The 24,476-nt window shown below is 39.8% G+C and overlaps 1 protein-coding gene across 1 annotated transcript in view; it reads left to right on the forward strand.

Moving 5' to 3' along the window:
- Positions 1–24,476, forward strand: part of gpc3 (glypican 3) — a 425,531-nt gene that overhangs the window by 354,292 nt on the left and 46,763 nt on the right. The window contains exon 8 of the mRNA XM_055159076.1: positions 18,125–18,296. Within this exon, the coding sequence (XP_055015051.1) occupies positions 18,125–18,296 (172 nt within the window). The remainder of the gene's footprint in view (positions 1–18,124; positions 18,297–24,476) is intronic.

Genomic DNA, 24,476 nt, shown 5'->3' on the forward strand with positions numbered 1-24,476 from the left:
AAGCCACAACACACTAAAAAAAGCCACAACGGAAATGACCGCGCGACTCTATTTTAATGCAAACGCTGCAACAAATACAAACACCACAACACAAACGCAAAAGCCGCAACACATTAAAAAGCCGCAACACATTAAAAAGCCACAACGGAAGTGACCGCGGGACTCTATTTTCCGACGGACCGATCAAGCGGCAAGTGAAGAAGAAGAACTACAACGTGAAACGAATAATGATAAAACAATAAATTACTTTTACTTACGTTTCCAACTTCTCCGTTCCTTTACTTTTCATGTTGTAGTTCTTCTTCTTCATTTGCCGCTTGATCGGTCCGTCGGAAAGTCCTGTGGTCACTTCCATTGTGGCTTTTTGATGTGTTGTGGTTTTTTAATGTGTTGTGGCTTTTTAATGTGTTGTGACATTTGCGTTTGTGTTGTGATATTTGTATTTGTTGCGGCGTTTGCGTTTGTTGTGACCCCTCTCGGCTTCCGTAGGACATTAACTGTTAACACATAACATATTTCGATCACCATGTTACTTTTTATTGTTTTCAAAAAGCTACAGTCACCAAAAACTACATAACAACACGTTTTATAAGTTTTGTTTTTGATGTTCTGGGTCCCCCTACGCTTTGCTCTCCACGCGATGTCACTCCCCCTTCAGAGCACTATCAGTATCAGCTTTTGCTTTTGTTGTGACCCCTCTCGGCTTCCGTACATTACATATGTCACAACCAATTAGCAGCAATTGGTTAAATAAAAAAGTACCCTTCTACTCTGGAGGTACGCTGTGAGGTCAGACGGTTTCCACAAAAATACCCCCTCTTTAAGAAAATATTTGGCCTGCCAGTCCCAGATTTAAAGGAGGTCTTCAACTTGGCCTAAATCAGATGCAGACTGCAAAATTGCTAAACTAGTTCTTAAAGGTGCATTGTGGAACTTTTCTGGTGGAGTGTCCGCCAGAAAAGTTTTTTGATGGAGATGTTATTGCTTTGTTTCAAATGTTTCACAGTATGGCATTAAACCTTTCTATCTTCTTGAAGACAAGACCACGTCAGATCTGTGGAGAGGCGACTGTTACGGTCTCAGACCTCCAGTTCTCTGTGTTCTTTCTTGTGTGTTCTTTGTTTGTTCTAGTACGTGTATGACTTGTGTGTTGAAACACTCGGTTAGTTTTATTTTGTTTTGTTTTGTGCCTTTTTGTTTTGTCTCTCGATTCTGTTTATGTGGTTTTACTTTGGGACACTTGTGATTTAGTTTTGTTGTGCATCTCTTACTTTAGTCACTTGTTTTTTTGCTTTTTGTATCAGCCTACGTGACTCGTTTTTGGCATAGAACTCGTTATATGTTAATTCTGTTATTTTGTGTCTTATTTTAGGTTATTTTATGTACATATTTGAGCATGTTTTGTTAATTTACTCTTTTACATCCATGTTAATTAAACATTACTTAATTTATATCATTTTCCATCTTGATTTTTTGTTACTTCTCCCTGGCCAAAAAATAGAAATAAAGTCTAAATTCTGTGTATATTACAAACACAGAGAGATCCCTTGACCGCCGTTAGAACACGTTCCACAGTCTGAGAACCCCGGGCCGATACTGTTACGATTATTTACACAAAAACATATTACAAACATATTTTGGTCAGCTTCTTAATGAGTCTGTCTCCGCTCGTAGCCTCCGCTCTGTCGCTGTAATTAAAACTCAAACCACAGACGACGTATATTTGATTTTAATCCTACTTCCTCTTGGGTCCGCGTAATGGCGACAGACTCCGGGTCACTCCCTCTTGTGGTTAGCGCGGGCACTGCGGACAGCTCCACGTCGTTTTGGCTCGGGACGGGGGCCCTCGTCCGGCCGGCCCTGCCCTCGAGCGCCGCCACGGAGAGGGGGAGAGGGGGAAGACGTGAGAAGGAAAAAGAGGAGAGAGGGGAAAGGAACGAGAGGGAGATCGAGGAGGGGAGTAGAAGAAGGGAAGGGAAGTTGGAGAGTAAGAGGGGAGAGGAGTGAAAAAGGATAGAGAAAGAAGGATAAGAGAGACGGAGAGCTGAAGAGGAAAGAGCGGAAGGGATAAAAAAAAAAGGGGCGAGGTTGAGAGAGGATAGGTAGGAAGAAAGAGAGACTGAAAGCGAATGGGGAGAGCGAGGCGAAGGGAAAGAGTGAAGAAAAGAGGAGACATGTAGAAAAAATTGAAATGATGGTTTAGGAGTGAGAGAGAAAGAGAGAAAGGAGTGGAGGGAGAAAGACTGGAGTAAGTATGGGAGAAAGCAACGGAGGGGTAGAAGAAAGAAAACAGACAGATACATAATAGGAGAGAAGAGAGCGAGGGATGAGAGATAGAATGAGAAGAAAGAGGAGAGAGGTGAGGAAACTGGAACAGAAAAGAGAAAGAAAGAGAGAGGAGAGATAGGGGAGAAAGAGAAGGATGAGCTGGGAGAGCTGGAGAGAGAGAAAGAAAGGGGGAGAGGGACAGCGGTAAACAGTGTTGGGGAGTAACAGATTACATGTACCAGAGTTATGTAATCAGAGTACAAATTATGGTTACAGTTACTGTTTCAGTGAGTGGTAATTGGATTACAGTTACTTTGTTGAAATAAATGGACAGAGGTATTTTCCTGTTTTCACATTTTCGGCTAAACCAGGACTAAACCAGGACTAAACCAGGACTAATAGGACTAAACCAGGACTAAACCAGGACTAAACCAGGACTAAACCAGGACTAAAAGCAGGACTAAACCAGGACTAAACCAGGACTAAAAGCAGGACTAAACCAGGACTAAACCAGGACTAAAAGGACTAAAAGGACTAAACAGGACTAAACCAGGACTAAAAGGACTAGGACTAAAGGACTAAACCAGGACTAAAAGCAGGACTAAACCAGGACTAAACCAGGTCTAAACCAGGACTAAAGGACTAAACCAGGACTAAAACCAGGACTAAACCAGGACTAAAAGCAGGACTAAACCAGGACTAATAGGACTAAACCAGGACTAAACCAGGACTAAAAGGACTAAACCAGGACTAAACCAGGACTAAATATAGGACTAAACCAGGACTAAATAGGACTAAACCAGGACTAAACCAGGACTAATAGCAGGACTAAACCAGGACTAAACCAGGACTAAACTAAACCAGTAGGACTAAACCAGGACTAAACCAGGACTAAACCAGGACTAAACCAGGACTAAAAGGACTAAAGGACTAAACCAGGACTAAACCAGGACTAAAGGACTAAACCAGGACTAAACCAGGACTAAAACCAGGACTAAACCAGGACTAAAAGCTAAACTAAAGGACTAAACCAGGACTAAACCAGGACTAAACCAGGACTAAACCAGGACTAAACCAGGACTAAACAGGACTAAAAGCTAAACAGGACTAAAAGGACTAAACCAGGACTAAACCAGGACTAAAGGGACTAAACCAGGACTAAAGGACTAAACCAGGACTAAACCAGGACTAAACCAGGACTAAACCACTAAACTAAACCAGGACTAGGACTAAACCAGGACTAAAACTAAACAGGACTAAATAAACCAGGACTAAAAGGACTAACCAGGACTAAACTAAAACCAGGACTAAAACTAAACAGGACTAAACCTAGACTAAACCAGGTCTAAACCAGGACTAATAAACCAGGACTAAAAGCAGGACTAAACCAGGACTAAACCAGGACTAAACCAGGACTAACGGACTAAACCAGGACTAAACCAGGACTAAAGGACTAATAAAGGACTAAACCAGGACTAAACCAGGTAAACTAAACCAGGACTAATCCAGGACTAAAAGCAGGTAAACCAGGACTAAACCAGGACTAATAAAAAGGACTAAACCAGGACTAAACCAGGACTAAACCTAGACTAAACCACTAAAGGACTCTAAACCAGGACTAATAAACCAGGACTAAAAACAGGACTAAACCAGGACTAAACAGGACTAAACCAGGTAAACCCTAAACAGTAGGTGGACATAATTTAAAGCAGCAGTGATCTCATACAGAAATCATTTCTCTATCAATAATATTTTTTATTTGGTTCAGGGGCTTTTTATTTTCTTTTACAGACAAAACATCTCATGTTCAGATCCTCGTCTTTGCTTCTCTACACCAAACAAAAGCCTCTTCATGGAGTCTTACGCTCAACAACCAATTTGAAGAGAACAAACAAGAATTTCCAGGATGTGGTCGCTGCATTCATGTAGTTTTAAAAATCAGGACAATATCAAGTAATCCAAAGTATTCAGATTACATTACTCACTTTAAGTAATTTAATGGATTCCGTTACAAACTACATTTTGGGGTCTGTAATTAAAATTAAGAGAGAAAGGGGATAGAGAGTAGAAAATGAGGATGAAGATGGTAAGAATGGGAAAGATGGAGAGGTGTGTGAGGGAGTGAATAGAGAAAGACAGAGGGATAGAGAGAGGAAAGAGGAGTAGAGAGGACATAACCCCCCCCCGAGACAGACGTGATTATACAGCTCATTTTGTCTGAGCTTTTCCCAAACTCCCTCTCCTCTTGTTACTCCACGCTCTCTTCTTCTGCTGCTTTACGATTGTCCTGTTCGAGTCCTTGGTTGGAAACCGCAGCCAACAAACTGAATTCTTCTCCTTTTCTTTGTCAAATCCAAGAATTTGTCTCAAAGGAAATGAGGGGAATTTGAAGCAGGCGTACAAATGTGTGCAGAATAAATGGTCTTTGAACGCGAACCAGCCAGAGGAGAATTACACCAAACTTGTGCAATTTTAGAAAATAACGATAACATTTTTCAAACAGGACGTTGAGGCCTTGTACCCGATTTTTGCTCAAAATGTGAAAAGCAGATTCATTTGAAACTGTTTGCGGTGCTCCAAAGTTATTCCTCACTTTCCTAACGCATCCTGATTATTCACAGCGGCGACTTTATAAGCACTATCACAACTTTCAGAGACCCGTGCGGAGTGTTTCGTCACATCGAAACTAACAACTAGCATGCTAACAGCGCACCCGCATTACTTCTTGTTTCCCAAACGATAACAAGGCTCCATAATTAGATGCAGACGTACTGTACGGCGCAGCGTGTCAGCTCGGAATTGCTACTTTGCAGGCGACGTCATGCTTCGGGGTAATGCATGAATGTCTATGGTGGAATGTTCAGCAGTTACCGTGGTGTACACATTAGGAAACAACCTCATACATTTTTAGGTAATATAAGAACTCTTGGAAAATTGATTTAAAGAACAGAAATCTGTGATCAGTACGAGAGTTTATGTCTGGGGTAGGCAGTTCTTTTTTCTATGGGGCCACAAACAAAACAGAAAAAAACAAAACGGAAAATATTGTGGAGGGCCGGGCCAAAATGCTTAACTCAGTTCCGTATAATATTAATTGTATTTCTTTATAAAAAGTATTAGTTTTGACTGGTAAGACTTTATGTTATGACTAAGCAATGAAAAAGTGAGGCTGCCTTACAAAAATGTCATTAAAAAAACACTTCTTAAAATGCATGCATGAGGTCAAATTAATCAAATATGTTCATTTTGTAATTCCAAATGATCTTAAACGGGCCGGTCAGAGTCAACCAAAGGGCCGTATGTGGCCTGGGAGCTGTACAATGCCCAGGTCTGGTTTATGGTCATGTTTAGATTTTCTACAAACAAGTGTGGGTGACTAACTAAAAGACTAACTCACTTGTGACTGTACCATATTTTTTGGACTATAAATTGCACTTAAAATCCTTTAATTTTCTCAAAAATCAACAGTGCGCCTTATAATCCAGTGCCTTATGTATTAATTCTGGTTTTGCTTACTGACCTCGAACTGATTTTATGCGGTAAACGGTGCTCAAAAATCTGTCGGAATGTTTTTGTACGACTTTGGTAAACTACTAAGCCACACCGTTTGATGGACTGTCGGTGCATTACAGCGACTGTAGTCAGAAGCCCCGGAGTAACACCACCAGCAGAACATCCTCTGTCACAGAAAGAACACACAGATTCCAGATTATATGTTTAGTCCGACAGAAGCTGACCACATCAGCGCACAAGGAGTGAGCTGTTTTTTCAGACCTTATAGTTTATGTAAATGAGCCGTGTGGTTTTAAGTTTTGTTTCTATAAAACGTTTAAAAAAAAATTGTGCAAAGCTGCATTAAACACATTATTACTCAATGTATATTTGAGTCCTCCTCGTAGGAAATAACAAACTTATATGATCCACCCACATTCACATTCACCAAGACAGGGAGGCAACGCCGGACGCCATGATCTGCCAATGGATCGTGGACGCCTGGGCTCAGGGATCAGTCTCAAGTGTCATCTGTTTGGTTTGCTTAATGCTCCTTATAATCCGATGCGATTTATGTAGGACAATAATCCAGACAATTCATTATTGAGCTTGTGCCTTATAATCCGGTGCCTTATAGTCTGAAAAATATAATCGTTTTATTTGAGTGGGACACCTCACCTGTTGTAGTTCCGGTTAAGACAGTTCTTTATGGTCAGATTGTGTTATGTTAAACAAAACTCAGGTTAAAGTCAAACTTGATCAACTTGAGCTTCAGACAAGCAGAGCCTCCAGTTAACGTCACACCTCTCTTCTAACTGAATGTGAATTATAATAAAGTCTAAATTGTGCTCTAGCCTCCATGTAAAAACAGTATATGAATCTTTTCTGGTAGAAGCTGTCCAAGTGTTGAGAGGAGCAGGTGGTTTTCGCAGACGGCCTTCGTCACTATTTCCTTCACTGTATTTAGCTGGAAACCCTCCCTCTTTGAACCACATATTTCCTTCTTGCTTTACCACTGTTTGTTTGGGTTTTAATTGGTCTGCGCCGCGCCCCTCCTCTCTCAAAGCCAGAGCTGGTTGCCGGGATACTCTCCATAAGAAAGAATTTCAAGACCTCAGTAAATGTGAGAGCAAATGCAGATAAAGACAGAGAGTCTATAATGAAGGGCCAGTGCATTAAAGCTGCATTCATCCTGGTCAGACTGGACTCATTCAACACTGCACACTCTGTTCTCTCCATATAACGGTCGGACATGGCTTATTTAAATAGTTTAACTGTCACACAAAGTCCATATGCTAATAGAGTCTGGGTACACGTTGACAATATGTATATTTTTGGTATTTATCCTTTTTTATATCTTATTTCGCATGTATTTGAGTATTTGCCTCAAAATAAATCCGCTGTGTGCTGTCTGCATCTAATAAGAAAGCGTGTTATTGTAGGATAATCAGGAAGTGCTCATTAGCATGCTAGTTTCTATCATGGTAAAACTGTGAAAGGCTCTGATTAACTCGTTCCGGTGAAGAACAGAGACTACATTCAGACTGCAGCCTGAAGTGACCCAAATTCGATTTTTTTCATCTCTATGCGACCTGTTTCTGATCTTTTAATGACAGTCTGAACGACACCAGATCCGATTTTTTCAAATGCGACCCAGGCCACTTGGATATGTGCTCCTAAATCCGATACATATCCGATCTTTTGACCTGCGACCTTCAGTCTGAACGGCCAGGTCACCTTCATCCCACCTGCACGTCATAACAACACGGTAACAAGTATCTTTTGTGAGCCAATACAGACCAACACCGACGCGCTTGCTCACTGAAATAGGCCGCTGAAGACGTGTTTCCTTCTGCAAAAGTTGTACAAGCAGGTGTTCACAAATGTAATAGACGTTCTTCTCGTCATACAAAACTTGTATATGAACTCCGTGTCAGTGAAGCAGCGACAGACAAAGCAATCCCACCACTCTTGGCTGCACACAAAACACGTAAAATAAAATAAGCACAATTTTTACACCAAATAAAAAGTGTTTACTTTAGTAGCTTTGCCACTGCAGAAGGGTTTGTTCCATAAACAATTAGTAAAATTCATCCATCACGCTTGGCTAAAATCACAATAAATATGAAATATGTTAAAAACACACAATCTTAGATAAATAGATTACAATTTATTCATAAGTACGATAGCTCCTTTTAAAATGATTTGTTCTAGATCTCGGGACTAAAAGCCTCTGACCATCGGGAAGCAGCTGAAACTCTGAGTTTAGTGGATGTTGCACGTCTTTTAAAATACTCTGGGACATCCTCTGTAACTGTCTCGAGTACAGAGAGTCCAGGCTGCTCTGAAGACGAACAATCAACTTACTCATTTAACCAACTGATTCAGGGAGTTCTTGTTTTTAGCAGAAATGCTCCCAAACCATGAGATCAATGAAAACGTTAAAACTGATTCCATGAATGTGTTATAAAACAGTGTCGTCATGGTTCTGTCTACATGGTAAAAGGACAACTTTCTCAGACAGTGAAGGCGCTGGTGTCCTCTTTAAATGTGAACGACCTCGCAAAAAAATGTGATTTCACAATAAAACCCGAACTGAGCATTAAGCCCTGCAGTCTGAACATAGTCTAAAATGACTAGAATGCTTTAGGTTCGTGAGAAATAACTGTACACTGTGTAACGTTTCTGGTGGAGGGTCCATCAAATGTTGTTCTTCATAGAAATGTTGTTGCTTTGTTTGGAATGTTTCATACTATGGTATTTAACCTTGCTGTCTTGATGGGAAAAAAATCAGACCAAGTCACAGGTCAGATCTTTGGAAAGGCGACCCCGCTCACAGTTAGAATGCCTGTTTTTCTAGGTATTTTTGAGCTATAAAAGCACTTTGTGGAACATTCCAAACAGAGCAGCGACTTCTCCATAGAGGCAGTTACATCATTACAACGTTAACTTGGCTTATTTATATATTTGTGTCTTTTTTCCATCCACAGTCTGAGTAAATTATGATTTGATTCATATTTTCCATTGAAGTGTTTGTTGTTGTTGGGGGGTGGGGGCATAAATTACCTCTGTGTTAGGACAGCTCTGCTCGGGTCAGAGCTCAGGATCTGAGCCAGAACACAGAAATAAACCAGAAAAGCACAAAGTATTCAGCCTCAGTGTTCAACGCAAACACGTGGAGGCCATCTTGAACCACCGCAGCTCCTGTCTGTGCCTCTTAAAGTGACCACACTGGAACGGAGCTGGTTTTCTGCATAAACAGCTAAACATATTCATATCAAACAAGATCATTTAGTGAGGAGAGTTTTGTTCACCAATCAAAAAAGTTACAAGTCTGATCTGGGAAGAGGCAAGCCTGCTCACAGTAAGAAAGATGGCTATTAAAGGGCTGTTTTCTGATCTATGTTCTCATGTTTCCTCATTACAAACTGTCCTGGAGTTGTTTAGTTTCACCTTGTGTTAATACAAAAAGTGCTCGACTGTTTTTAAACTCCATGCAACTTCACTAGTATTATTTGGGGGCCCGGTCAAGCAGAAGTAAACAGCAAGGCCAAAAATTCAAGTTAATGCATCTGATATAAAAATGTATTGAACAGATACATATGTACTCTAGTTTATGAAACTGTTCACCTTTTTTCTGTACCATTTTTGGTTCTAAAGTTCCATACGTTTTAAACAGACCATGTATGAAACATGGAACAAAAATTATTTCTCAAATTTCAAAGACCTGCAAATCATGTAAATAAATGGATGTATTTCATCATATCTTGTGTTAATCGATCTTTGAACTGTTGATGAAGGTATATGATAAAAAAAAAAAATGTTTAAAAAGGATTTAAAATGATAAAAAATTTGCTTGGAAGGACTGATATATTTTATAGAAATAGTTTCCTTTCATTTTGAAGTAATATTAAAGTATTTGGAAGAAAAAAGCTGACAAATGATGTAAAATCCTGCACCTTCTACTTGCTTTCACAATTTTCCCTCCGTTACTTTTCCCTCCGTTACCATGACCTTTCTTAATAAAAAATCTCATTACTCAAAAAGTAAGAGGTTTTTCAACCTAATCTTGTACCATATGGTAGAAAACTATATGAAGCAAATATTCAAACCAGTTTGTTAAGGATATGGAAGTGAGAACCAAGAGTTATCACTGTTTGTATTTATTGCCCAAAAAGTGCAGCATATTTCATTCCCTCTGTTACCAACATGAGTTTTTTATTTTTTTGTCAACAACTTGAAAGAATATCACAGGTTTAACTTGACCCTGTTGGAGTGTAACTCTTTCCTACATTCTGATACTTTACTTATTTCAATAGTCCCTCTAGTTTCTGAATAAGAGACATTTGAATGTAAAAAATCTGCCCCTGTTTCCCTCCGTTACCACTTGACCAGACCCATGGATAAATTCAGCCTTGGAATTGCTATATTCTCTACCAAACAAAAAGTGAAGTAGCTCTTAACTAGAAAATTACCACTTGGTGACATCATCAGGTGGAACAGAGCATTTTGAGCTTTGGAGATGTAGACAACCCAGTGATGTAGGATGACTCAAACATGTGAAAAAACAACTGGTCTGTTTTTGAGGAGGGAACAACATTCTAACATGTCTTAAAGCTCACAAGAGTCAGTTTGTCGTAATATAGACAGATTATTTGTTTATGAGCACAGTGGATGTGTGCGCAGCCTGAGTGCAGAAAGCACTGCTGATTGTGCGGTTAACATTGCAACATTAGCTAGTGTGGTTGTCAGCACTAAAACAGTTTATCACTGTGATGAAAGTTATGATGCTAAATGAACATTAGTGAGTGGGATACGTCTTAATGATCCATGTGTTAACTGATGCTGAAGTGCATAAATGACGGGAAAAATACTAGCCCCGCCCCCCCAGGAGAGCCTGAAATCTGCCTGAAATCCTACAAGACACTGACATGAGACCAGACAGGACGGCGACTCTTTTTGCAGGAGACATGCTGAGTGACATAGTCAGATAATCCCTCTATAAAACCTTTAACATTTTAAAACAGAATATTACATCTTTTGAGTGAGAAGATTATGTCACATTTTTCCATATGATAATTTCATGTTGATTCAAGACAAGTAATGAAGTTTTTAAAAGGCTTTTTTAAAAAAATAATATATAATATATATATATATATATATATATATATATATATATATATATATATATATATATTATATATATATTATATATTTTTATTTTTTTTTTTTTTTTTTTTTTTTTTTTTTTTTTTTTTTTTTTTTTTTATGTAACATCAAATATTGAGGTGGAACTATGGTACAAACAACTTGTCTCATGGGGCTGTGGTGTTTACTCGCTCTTCGACAGTTTTCTGGTCAAATTTGTGTTTGGAGCCAAAGAAACTCTTGTAAAAGTCAAACATGGAGCCAGTGTTTGGCTTTGTGTCGGTGCAAAGGACTCACTGTTTATCCTGAGACTCTTGCAGTTATGTCTCTCTTCTTTCTCTCTCTTGCTTCTCTTCTTCTCTGTCTTTCTGTCTTCCTCTCCCACTTTTGACCTTTTCTCTCCTTCTTTCTCTTTCTTTCTCTTTGTCCATGTACCTATGCCCCCCCGCCCCCCGTTTCTCTCTCTCTACGGCCTCCTCTCTTTCTTTCTCTCCCACCCTGTATTTACCTTTCTTTCTCCCTCTCTTCTTCTCTCTCTCTCTGTTGTAAGAACATCTCCCTTCTTTCTCTCTCTCTCCCTGTCTCTCTTCTTCACATATGTACATGTGCTCATCCCTGACTCACCTCTGTTTCCATGGAGACGACATCCTCCATCTCAGTTGACCCAGACATTTTTAAACATATTTGAGAGCTGCTCCGGGTCACAGGGAGGGCATCCTGTTCTGTTGGGTTTGACCATTCTTCTTTCCATGGTGATGTTATTGCTTTGTCTGGAATGTTCCACAGTATGGCATAAAACATAACATAACAAATATTATAACATATATATAACAAATATCCAATTACAAGTTCTTTTATGTAGAAAAATGTGCATTCTTACTGTGAGGATATTCCAGTCGAGGAAAAATAACATGTCTACAAAGAGCACATTTAAGAGTGAAAATAGTTTTAAAGTGAAGATGGGCTGTTCATGACTTGAGTGTTTGAACTGTTCTTGATGATGATTTGGGACCAATGGGGCTGAAGTGTAGTCAGGCTGGTGCCACCCAGTGCCTCCACTCAATTTCATTTCTCTCCAGCGACTAGGTCAGGAATCAGAATACACTAGACGGTTTGCAAGAACCCCTGAAGTTGTAGATCGCGCACCGGCCAATCAGTGAAGAGCTGTGAAGCCATGACGTCAAACTCGTCGCGTCTGTCTGGGTCCCTTTTGTGGTACAACACAACAGTAAACAAAGCGGTCGAGATGGATGTAGACGAAGACAGACATTCTGTGTTGTCAACTATTCCTGAGATCGAGGATTTAAAGCTGGAACAAAGAAAATGTTTGGTGAATTTTATCAAGGGGAAAGACGCTATTGCCCTTCTTCCTTCGGGATTTGGCGCATTACATACGTCACGACCAAATAGCAGCGATTGGTTAAATAAAAGAAGTACCCGCCTACTGTCGAGCGAATGAATCCTAACGCTGCGACTGTTTCCACAAAGTGAAACCGGCTGATGAATCAGACTAGCTCAAGTGTGGAGTCTGTGAATAATGTAATGTAATATATGCATGGCGTATCTGTGTTTCCAAAAAGACTACAGTCATTCAAATCCATTTAAGTGCATAGTTAGTTTTCAGGTTTTTCTACTTATGACTTGATTTGGTGTGATCGTACCTGTGGTTAATGTTTATTATAGCTTTACATCAGAAAGTTGACAAGAAAAGAACAGACATACAGGAAGTTGCACTGAGTTCTGAGTTCAGTTTTGGAATCACTTCTATGTACGTCGCTTTTGCTGCTCATGTCCAACCAGGAAGTACATGTATAAACTTCAGCAAAATGAAGTGTAGAATCTTAAAGGGCCTACATTACATTATTTTCAAACAGACCTGGAGTTGGGTTTTGTTTCATTCACACATGTTTAACACACAAATCCTGCACATTTAGTTCTTCTCTCAAACTGAAAACACTCTATTCCACCTTGCGAGGTCATGTGGTAATACAGGAAGTGCTCCACGGTGTTTTGAAACTTCATACCCCTTCACTAGAATCATTTGGATGATTTCAGCGCAGGAATTGCCAATCTCGACTAAACTAAAGGCAAAAAGCTGTTGTTCACTACAATTTCATGACATCACAAGGTAGAACAGAACATTTTGAGCCTTGGAGATGTACACAGACTAATAATGCAGGACTACTCAAACATGTGTGAATGAAACAAAACACAACTTCAGGTCTATTTTTGAGGAGGTGACAGCATTCTAACATTGGCTTAGAGCTCACAGGAGTCAATTTTGTGCACTACGAGCCCTTTAAATAGAATGATATTAACTGTGTTTTAGTGAAATGAGTAGTCTAGCCTGTAATATTTCAGCTGACTCTATCTGCCACAGAGCCGGGGCCTTTATGTAACGGTGCATCTGACCTGAGACAAAGCACAGATGAAGTTAATTTACCCCCAAACAACTGAAAACAACAGAAACATGGAGCTGACTTGTGCAGAGAGGAAGGAACTCATTAAACGCACAGAGAGGAGGAGGAAGAGCGGGGGGGGGGGGGGGACACTTAAGAATGTAACACGTGTGGCGCTCTGCAGGCCTCTCGATCATCTGTGAGCAGAGACGGAGCAAGAAGGTCGGCTCCACTTTAACGCTTCCACGTTTTTACCTCTGACCCTGTCACCTCCGCACAAACTGTCAAGACGATTTAGCCTGGTCTGTTCACCTTTTCTGCTCAGGTGCTTATTTATGGCTGTTCCCGACAAATCCATTCAGAAAGTATGGATCAAATTAACACAAATTTACCAAAAACTTCACTCATACAAGTCACTACTACTAATTTGACATTGATATAATTTATTTTTATTTTTTTGTACATTTTTAATTCCAATTCTCAGATGTTAAAGTACCACTCTGTAACTTATGTTTTCGTTGCACTGAAAAAACATGTTTCCTTACTCTGAGCGGGCTTGCATCTCCACAAACCTGGCTCCTGTTTGGCTTCTTCCTGCTTGTTTCCATGAAAATATTGTTCTTTTGTTTAGTATTCCGTAGTATCACATAAAATCTGTCGACCTTCATGGAGAATGTTCCAAAGTATCGTTTTAACTTTCTTTCTATTTCTACAGAATCATGCAGGTGTAGTTACAGAGTGTTGCTTTACAATAAACATGTGCTATATGTTTGCACTATGTATTCATATTTATATTCATCACTACCTTTATCCTCTTAAATACACTTGTAATAATTACTATTTAGTGACACTTACTTGAATGGATTAAAGGCCGCTGCACACTACAGGAAAATTTGCCCGATTTTGGCTGCGATTTGTTTCTCCCTAAGTTTGATGAGGCGTGATCTGACTTTGTGTGTGTGTGTGTGTGTGTGTGTGTGTGTGTGTGTGTGTGTGTGTGTGTGTGTGTGTGTGTGTGTGTGTGTGTGTGGTGTCAGTGTGACTCTGAGCAGTTCTGTCAGATCATAACCATCAAACATCAGCAACGCTACAATAACAGCCAAAAAAACAGAGCATCAGGGGCAAAGGAGTGACGAAAACAGAGGCGCAATACAAACTCAGAAAACCTCAAAAATAATTATTACCCACCTCTCATTTAAACTGCAACATCTGATCCACATTATCTATAGAATTTGTCCTTCGCAAATAATGACATCCAATCCACAAAACAGCACTTTTAATCCAGTTTGAGGTGTTCTTTAAAAGTAAAAAGGCCAGAGTAGTTCCTTACATGTGTTTGTTTACGTCCACACAGCGCGCAGATCAAGGTGAAAGTGCAGATTAACAATAGTAACTTCCTGTGTACTTTATTGCCAATCTTATGTGCTTTAAAAATCATGTATCTGAAGTATTACACCAAATTTCACAAATAATAATATCACAGTTTTGACTTGTATCTAAACTAGAAGTGCAGTGCTCTGATCTTTTGAACACTTAAGAGTCTCAAATTGAGCCTTTTACTCTAGGAAGGAAACATCTGATGTGAGGTGCACTCACAACTTTGTAGCCTGTTGTACGCAGCCATGTCCTGCTGCAGTCTTTGTGATCAGAGATTTTAAATCTCATAACATTTTCCTCGTGTTGAAAATGTTTAATCCTGTAGTGTGTGGGTAGCCAGGCTGGCGCCACCTAGTGCCTCCTCTCAATTTCATTTATCATCAGAGACTAGGTCAGGAATCAGAATACACTAGACAGTTTACAGAAACCCCAGCAGTGAGAGTCCAGGCACCAGCCAATCAGCGAAGAGCCATATATTCTATGTTGGTAACAATTCCCGAGATCGAGGATTTAAAGCCAGAACAAAGAGAATGTTTGGTGAATTTTATCAAGGGGAAAGACGTTATTGCCCTTCTTCCTACTGGATTTGGGAAAAGTTTAATATACCAGTTAGCCATGTTAGCGGCGCATTACATACGATTGGTTAAATAAAAAAAGTAGCCACCTACTGTCGAGTGAATGAATCCTAATTCTGTGAGGTCAGATGGTTTCCACAAAGTGAAACCGTCTGATGAATCAGGCTAGTGTGTGGCGGCCTTAAGTTTGATCTTTACACTCTGGTATGTACGTGAACAATGGGAGGCTGCGTATGATCAGTTGGTGAAAGACTGAAGAAGAGGAGGTGATGAAGAGGCTGATAGTTCCGCTGCTGTGGTCCAGATGGGTTGATGGTGTAGTTTATTGAGGAGACAGACTTGGCATGAGATGTTAGTAAGAGAGGCAGAGTCTGTGTATATTCCCATAGGGCAGATTGACACATTTCTATTAAACCTGTCACAGTTTATGACGAACATTGTTTATTGTTTATATCTTGGTAACCGCGGCGACAGTAAACACATCTGCTTTGTGTTCTTCAGTGTTATTGACTTCTGTAAATCTCTCAGGCAAATATGAGTCCAACAGCAGCCATACAAATCTCATGAGGACACCACCATCTTACTGTTTAATGAGTCTTATAAACAAATATTTTTCAAGTTCTGTTGATGGTATAGAAAAAAAGGATAGAAAATAGTAGAAGATGCAAACTATGTGTGTAGAAAATATACATATTTTTTCATAACAATGAGCCCATAACTCTTGTTTCTTGCTAACAACTTACTTTTTTAAAATAACTAATATTTGTAGTATATGATTACACTATTTTTCTATATATCGTCAATTAGAATTTGTAGATGCAGATAGATTACATACATTTTATTTCACCTAAAACTAAGACTTAAAGGAAATCTTTTTGTCAACTAAAGGTACTGATATATTATACATACAAGAACAAAAAGAGACAACATTCAAGTTCCAATATTCAATCCTACAGCCCCAAAAACAAATTGTGAAAAGACTAAAACTAAAACTAAAACAAAACAATTCTTGTCAAAACCACAAACTGTATAAACACACACTTAAAGAACACTTAATATACTTATGAGTTTTGATTTGTAAAAAAAAATAAAATGCAAATCTAACCATAATCATAACATGTGTCAAAAAAATTGCAATAACTAAATAAATAAATTAAAAAAAAAGGCTCTATACAAAGTTTCTATATGTTTTTGCCACTCTCGGGCTGGTCTCCTGTTTTGTTAACCCGAAACATTTGAGGACAATAAAGTTTTCCAGTAACAGCCCAATGCCTGCGGTGGCTCCTCTCCTTTAAACCTTTAAGAGAATCAGGCTGCACCAGAATAACACAGAGTCACAGATAAGACCATGGTTTCCTCTGCGGTCCAAGTAATGCCAGTTTATATGCATTTTATTCTGGAAATTCCCCAACTTTGTCATAATAACACGTTCCTATGGAGACTGCTATTTTCACAACTTTGTTAAAACATCAGTGGACAGTCTGACCTCAAAATGACAGAGGGAGTGTGGCTTTTTATGTACCGTGTAGTGACAACTGTCTAGCACTACATAAAGAGGTGGATGAAATGCACTATTTATACTTAGACGAAGAAAAACGGACTCTTTTATAATGTCATTATCCTCAAAAACAGACCTGGAGTTATGTTTTGTTTCATCCACACATGTAATGAATAACACTTTAATCGTAGTCTGTGTACACAGCAAAAAGTGAAATTTTAAAATTGACACAGACACAATTTTAACATTTTCAGCATAAATCAATTTGAACATTTTCTCAGGGTTTATATGAGTCCAATCTGTTCTAGAGTTAATTTAACATTTTTGGAAATGTTAATTAACACTGGACCAAAGTTCTTGTTTCACCCCGAAATCCAGAGTTATTTTTAACGTTTTGAGAGTAAACAGATAACACTTTGTAGTGTTATCCTGATTTAACTAAACAACACACAAAGGTGTTTTATTTTTACACTTTATTTTAGTTAATTTAAAACAAAACTGGTTCAAACTGGTCTTCTCTCACGGGAGTTTGAAGTGGTGGTAGGGGGGTGAAGTTGAATGAACTTCACCATATCAACTCTAGCAAATAACCCCAACTCGAGCCCCCATTTAACTTTCAAATAGTTAAAATAACACTTTTTGTGTTAAAAACAAGTCTGAAATATTTTACCCTGAAATTTGAACCCTCTAGTTTTTGCTGTCTACATCTCCAAAGCTGCAAATGCTCTGTTCCACCTTGTGATGTCATGAAGAAGTAGTTTTCGGGTGAACAGCTACCTTTTACCTTTTGTTCAAAGAGTGGCAATACTATCCAAATGATTCAAGTGAAGATGTATGGAGTTTAAAAACACAGTGGAGCACTTCCTGTGTTACCACATGACATCTCACTCCGCCTAATTTATGTTACAGGATTTATGTGTAAAACATGTGTGAATGATGCTGAAACATTATAACATAGATCAGAAAATATCAGTCACCTCCTTGAATGTTCCACAGTATGACGTTAAACAGCTTTACCTTACATTAATCAAATTACAGGAGGTTTTACAGCTCAAAAATCGCTAGAAAAAAATGCATTCTGATTGTGAGTGGGGTTGCCTCGCCACAGATCTGAGCTGGAATTTTAATTTATTCTCTGTGAAGATAGAAAGGTTTAATGCCACACTGTGAAACATTCCAGACAAAGCAAAAACATCTCCATGTAAGAAAAAAAAAAAAAAAAAAGCATTTGACAAAAGTTACACAATGCATTATGTAACTTTTCTAGTGGGTCTAGAGGATCTGCCACCTGTCTCCGTTTGTATTGTATCAAAATAACACTTCCAGAATCATTTGAAGAAAAGCCTGTGTGTGTCCTTGTGTCACAGCTGCTGCGTATGGTGAGCCTGTCGGAGAAGCGCTGGAGAGCTCGGTCTCGCTCGGAAGCAGGTGAGGAAGAGGAGGGTCTCGGGAGCGGAGACTGTGACGATGAAGACGAGTGCAGCGGGACGTCCGGTCTGGGCCCCCCTCCGCGACGCAAACGCCTAAGGGTGTTCGCAGGTATGTGTCCACACAGATGAGGCTGGTGTGTGGAGATTGGTTGATGACTTTTATTTCGAAAAGTTACATTTCGATTACATGAAACAACAAAATGCTCGAAAAATCTACCTCAAAAGGAGTAGGAAGAAGTTCATTATTTAATCCAGTCCCCAACTCACTTTCATAATTTCATAAAGCACTATTCTGTCTATATATGTACGTTAGAATTCAAACTACCACTGTTACCATTAGAAGCCGAGTTATGATTCAGTGTGTTGTAATGGTGACAACATGGATAATCCACAAACATGTTTCAATCTTTATTACACCCTGGTTTCTCAAACTGTGTATGATTCTTCATTTAAAAATAAGGACAAATACAGTAAACCTATGTCAAACACACCTGTATGTATGTTAGCAAATATACCACCTAAAAAGTTTTGAGATAGTCTGAAACCTCTAAATCAGGGGTGTCAAACTCACTTTGGTCCGGGGGCCGAATCCAACCTACTTTGATCCCAAAGGGGCCGGATCAGAAAACTCATGGCATATAAACCCCAAAAATAACAATAAGTTCAAATATTTGTGCAGAGAAACACAAACCTATTATAGAAATCATTTTTAATTGTTGAACTCTTTCATTTACAAAATATTATAATATTATGAACAACCTGAAACTTTAAGAAAAATGCAATTTCAACACAATGTTTAACATGAACTTGTATGTAAACAGGAATAAGTCCATTTTTCTTGGAAAATCCTGCACTCGGCTCCACTTTTCTCATTTTGGACATTTTGCTGATGAGGGTGTCACGGTCAACAGTCAAAACAATCGTCCTTTAAGAGTCTTTGGAAAGAGGCAAGTCTTCATTTGTGCTGCTCTGGTGGGCGCTGGAGGTGCTGGAGATGCTGCTATGCTCAGCAGAGCAGAAAATTACCAATATTTTAATAGAAAATATAATTAAAATGTGGCTCCCGGGCCACATGTTTTGACACCCCTGCTCTAGAAGAAATACAAAATGGATATAAACAGCTCATTTTCAGGAGCCTGTGATCAATACGGATGTTCATGGTCCTGTTTAAGTGTTTATTTTCAACAAAAAGGTGGGTGACTGACTGAAAAACTGGTGTGACTTTAATGTTATTTGAGAGAGACTTGTTTAATGTCACAAATCATCTCATCTGTTATAATTCTGGCTAAGTCAGTTCTTTATAGTCAGATTGAGTTCGATAAAAGCTCAAATTAAAGTGTAATGGTGCGTTCAGACTGGGGCGTCAGAAAACGAGCTGGACGCCTCTAGTTGGACGTCTTTGCCTTTGAGTTTAGACGGCCCTGACGCACGAGATAAAAATACTTGCATGCATCCAGGGCATCTGTTGTCCTGGAAACAAATACAATTTTCCGTGTCTTTTCTCAGAATGACGGCAGACCAGGTTGAGAAAGTGGCTTTAGTGTGTTTATTACATAGAACCATCAGCGGAGGTGATCAGCTCAGTGGCTGCAGCTTGCATATATTTATACTCCACTAACGACACGCTAATGACACGGGTTTAGTTCTGGTCCAGTCCTGGTTCAGTTCTGGTCCAGTCCTGGTTTAGTCCTGGTTTAGTCCTGGTTTAGTCCGGGTTCAGTCCTAGTCCAGTCCTAGTCCAGTCCTGGTTCAGTCCCGGTTCAGTCCCGGTTCAGTCCCGGTTCAGTCCTGGTTTCTCTTTCTTCTCTTTCTTTTGGATAATTACGTCACTGTGTCCCTGGATAGTCGTTCCTGATTGTTTGATGTGGCACATTCAACGCCAAAAGTTCAGCATTTTCAACTCCTGACGCCGACGCCTTGGTTGCGCGTCCCGAGAGTCGATACCTGAGCGCTCAAGACATGCCGCGTTAATGTCAGATTCGCTCCACGTTGACGCCTGAAGATTCGCTGCAGAAACGCAGGACTCACTAGACGCGCGTCCACATAGACTTTGCACGTAAACTGGACACTTTGGCGCCCTGGTCTGAACGCACTATAACACATCCTCAGACAGAGCAGTGCTTACAGTTAGCACCGCGCCCCCAGTGAATGTTGACATCAGATTAGGGATGGGCATGATTAGTCGATTAATCGCTAATTGATCATTAAGAATTTTGTCGATTACGTTCATTTTTAATCGACAAACTGAATGTTGGTTGCTGTGCGTAGCGTAGGGTGACCAAACGTCTGTTTTTCCCGGATATGTTTTTCACGTCTTGTCCTGGCCGTGCAGGCTTTTTTTTATAAAGTGATGCAAATGTTCAGGTTTTTATTACCTTTCTTTATCTGTCGTAGGTCTCTGTGCATCAGAAGGAGCGAGCAGACACAGACAGCCAAAGCAAAAATGTACATTTAGCGATGACTTGTACAAGTAATTCCCTGCTTTTCGTCCCGGTCGAAACAAATGTGAGGCCATGTGCACAGTGTATAAAGCAGCACATATGTTTCAGGTGTCCAGTGGGAGTGTCAGGGACCTCAAAGTTCATCAGGACACTGAAAAACATGAAAAAGTTTTGCCAGGTGAGAGTAGAGCAATGTCGATGACGAGTCCCCACCTCCCACCTCCCGTACGGTGTCCTGGTTTTGACAAACACAAATATGGTCACACTAACCTGTATTCCACTGAGTCGTGTCCTTTAGTCTGACAAAAGCTGAACCACATCAGCGCACAAGAGCGGATTTTTCAGATTTTTCTTTGCTTAGTTTATGCAAATTAGTCATGTGGTTTTAAGTTTCGTTTCTACTTTCGCAAATCTGCATTAAACACGTTATAATGTCAAACGTGCTGATGTGGCTCTAGAGTTGTTCTGGTTTATATGTCGTAAAGTTGAATTTATTTATGCAGATTAGAAATAATAGTAATAATAATGATGACAACGATCGATTTAATAAAATTTCATCGAATGCCCATCCCTACATCAGATGCAACGTATGAATTATTATGTTTCATGTGTACCAAAGCTATTCCTAGTTTGTGAATTCTTTTTTTGAAAATTCATACACTATTGACACAAAAGCACGTCATTCAAATTCATTGTAGAAATAACAAAATCAGTTCCAGTTTCTTATGTTTTTGAAGTATCTGTAGTTTTTATGTAACTTCATACGTGTGGGTTCAGATATAGTTCATACGCGGTGAGTCAGTGTGCACATGGCCAGTACAGGCTGACTCCTCTCTCACGCTCTCGCAGTAAACCGTCAGACTTCCTCAAGTAGCCGCTTCGCCGTGACCTTTGACCCCGGCCCTGTCAGTCTCGCTCGGAAACACGTCAGACGCCTTCTCCTCAAACACAAACACTCTGAGAGAAATCCAACATGGACGCCACAGGGCCGCCCAGCTGAGCAAACACACCAGAGGGACCAGCTCCTGTCAGGGAAGAGGCTTAGGTCTGGACTAAAGCAGGACTAAAGCAGGACTAAAGCAGGACTAAACCAGGACTAAACCAGGACTAAACCAGGACTAAAGCAGGACTAAACCAGGACTAAACCAGGACTAAACCAGGACTAAACCAGGACTAAACCAGGACTAAACCAGGACTAAACCAGGGCTAAACCAGGACTAGACCAGGGCTAAACTAGGACTAAATCAGGGCTAAACCAGGTCTAAACCAGGATTAAACCAGGTCTAAACCAGGACTAAATCAGGACTAAAGATGTACTAAAGCAGGACTAAAGCAGGGCTAAACCAGGACTAAACCAGGGCTAAACCAGGACTAAACCAGGACTAAACCAGGGCTAAACCAGGACTAAACCAGGACTACAGAAGAACTAAAGATGTACTAAGTCAGGACTAAAGATGGACTAAAGCAGGGCTAAACCAGGACTAAACTAGAACTAAACCAGGGCTAAACAAGGACTAAAGAAGGATTAAAGATATGTTAAGTCAGGACTAAAGATGGACTAGAGCAGGACTAAACCAGGGCTTAAGATGGAGTAAATTAATACACCCATATTATTCAGCGCCACTCAAATGAGGCTCCTGATGCTCTCGATTACAGGAACGAATCTGGAACCAGGCTCTATGTCATGAACAGGATTTTTTTGACGGACAAAATAGCAAAAAAAAAAAAAAAACACCAGGATCATGTAGAGAACGGGTTAATACGAACATTTTAAGACCAAATTGACGAGGCTCATTGCAGCAGATAGAGAGAGGGGGGCCATAATATTCCAATGAAAGCCAGGGTCAGTTGGAGCCGGAAGACCCGCATGTGAACTTCCTATTTGGAACGCTGCAGCTAGTGCATTAGCTATGTCCATTTATATAGGTGAGTTTCATTGTTGATAAAAGCGCACGTTGCATGCTGGGAATTATTTTGGTTGGCGGCAATAAACACTAATTCAACATGACGGACAGAGCGAGAAAGCACGTAAAGGGTATTGATCCTGGTTATTTATCCACTCTAACGGCAGAGGACCCAAGACCATTTGACCAGAAATTGGTCATAAGCATCGACGGAGCCAAATCACCCTTTTCAACCCCGACAAAAGGTGGACCAAACCAAATTTCTGGTCGGAATCGCCAACTACCTGGACAAATATTCTCTTTGGCGATATCCACAATGACTTGGTGGAAACTCCTGGGCCATTCACAGCAGAAAAGATGAAAACCTCCAAGAGTCTCGATGTGTTGTTGAACTTGTTGGAGTCCACGGTTTGTTAGGATCTTCTACGTTTGCTCTGCGAATGTTTGAAAGCCATTTAATTCACCATTAGTGGTTCTTTTCACTCAGAATACGAAAAAGACATTTTCCTTCTTCCGTGCTTCTATTTGTGCATCTGATAATGCAGCAGGAATTTACCATTATCGGGGATAAATACGTGAGGTTACGCACTGTGTTTGGCCGCTACCGTGTTTCTTGCCTCCGACCAAAATATTTCCCAGCATGCAACGCGGACTTTTAATAACAATGACGTCAGCTGAAACTCGCCTATACACAGTCTATGACAAAAGCAGGACTAGAGGTGAACTTAACTGGCAGGACTCTGGGTTGACTGAATGAGAGACTGAGGTCGTGAGAGACCACCACAGACACTGAACAAATTCTCAAGGATTCCAAAGTCGTGGGATAGAATCAGGGTCAAGTGTTCCAGATGTGGACACTACATTTTATCATATCAAAAAATCACATCTACAAACAGCTGTTCTGTAATAGTACATGAAATTGATGACTTTTATATGCAAAAATAAAACACCACTCTAAGCTGTAAAATATACACACTAACTTGGTCTAATTTAAAGATGCAGTGCGCAACTTTTCTGTTGGAGGGTCCAGTACCTGCTTGTCTCCATGGAGATGTTATTGCTTTGCCTTGAATGTTCCATGGTATGGCATTAAACAGATACATCTAGCATTTATTCATTGCAATGAGTTTCAATTGCTCAAAAATACAATAATTCCATCTGTGAACAGAGGTGACTCTCCACAGATCTGAACTGTAATCAGTGTTGGGGAGTAACAGATTACATGTACCGGAGTTACGTAATCAGAGTACAAATTATGAGTAACTGTATTCAGTTACAGTTACTGTTTAAGTGAGTGGTAATTAGATTACAGTTACTTTGTTGAAATAAATGGGATTACACAGTGGTAGTTTCCTGTTTTCACATTTTGGGCTTTTTTTTTTAACCAAGTCTAAACCAGGCCTAATTCAGGACTGAACCAGGACTGAACCCAGGTCTAAACCAGGACTAAAACCATTTCTAAACTAGATCTAAACCAGGTCTAAACCAGGTCTAAACTAGGACTAAAACCAGTTTAAACTAGATCTAAAACCAGATCTAAACCAGGTCTAAACTAGATCTAAACCAGGTCTAAACCAGGACTAAACAAGGACTAAAACCAGTTCTAAACTAGATCTAAACCAGATCTAAACCAGGTCTAAACTAGATCTAAACCAGGTCTAAACTAGATCTAAACCAGGTCTAAACCAGGACTAAACAAGGACTAAAACCAGTTCTAAACTAGATCTAAACCAGATCTAAACCAGGTCTAAACCAGGTCTAAACTAGGACTAAACCAGGATTTAACCAGGACTAAAACCAGATCTAAACCAGGTCTAAACTAGATCTAAACCAGGTCTAAACCAGGACTAAACAAGGACTAAAACCAGTTCTAAACTAGATCTAAACCAGGTCTAAACCAGGCCTAAACTAGGACTAAACCAGGATTTAACCAGGACTAAAACC

The sequence above is a fragment of the Boleophthalmus pectinirostris genome, unplaced genomic scaffold (assembly GCF_026225935.1).
Source record: "Boleophthalmus pectinirostris isolate CB_2022bp ecotype Guang Dong unplaced genomic scaffold, ASM2622593v1 HiC_scaffold_23, whole genome shotgun sequence".
Classification (NCBI taxonomy): domain Eukaryota; kingdom Metazoa; phylum Chordata; class Actinopteri; order Gobiiformes; family Gobiidae; genus Boleophthalmus; species Boleophthalmus pectinirostris.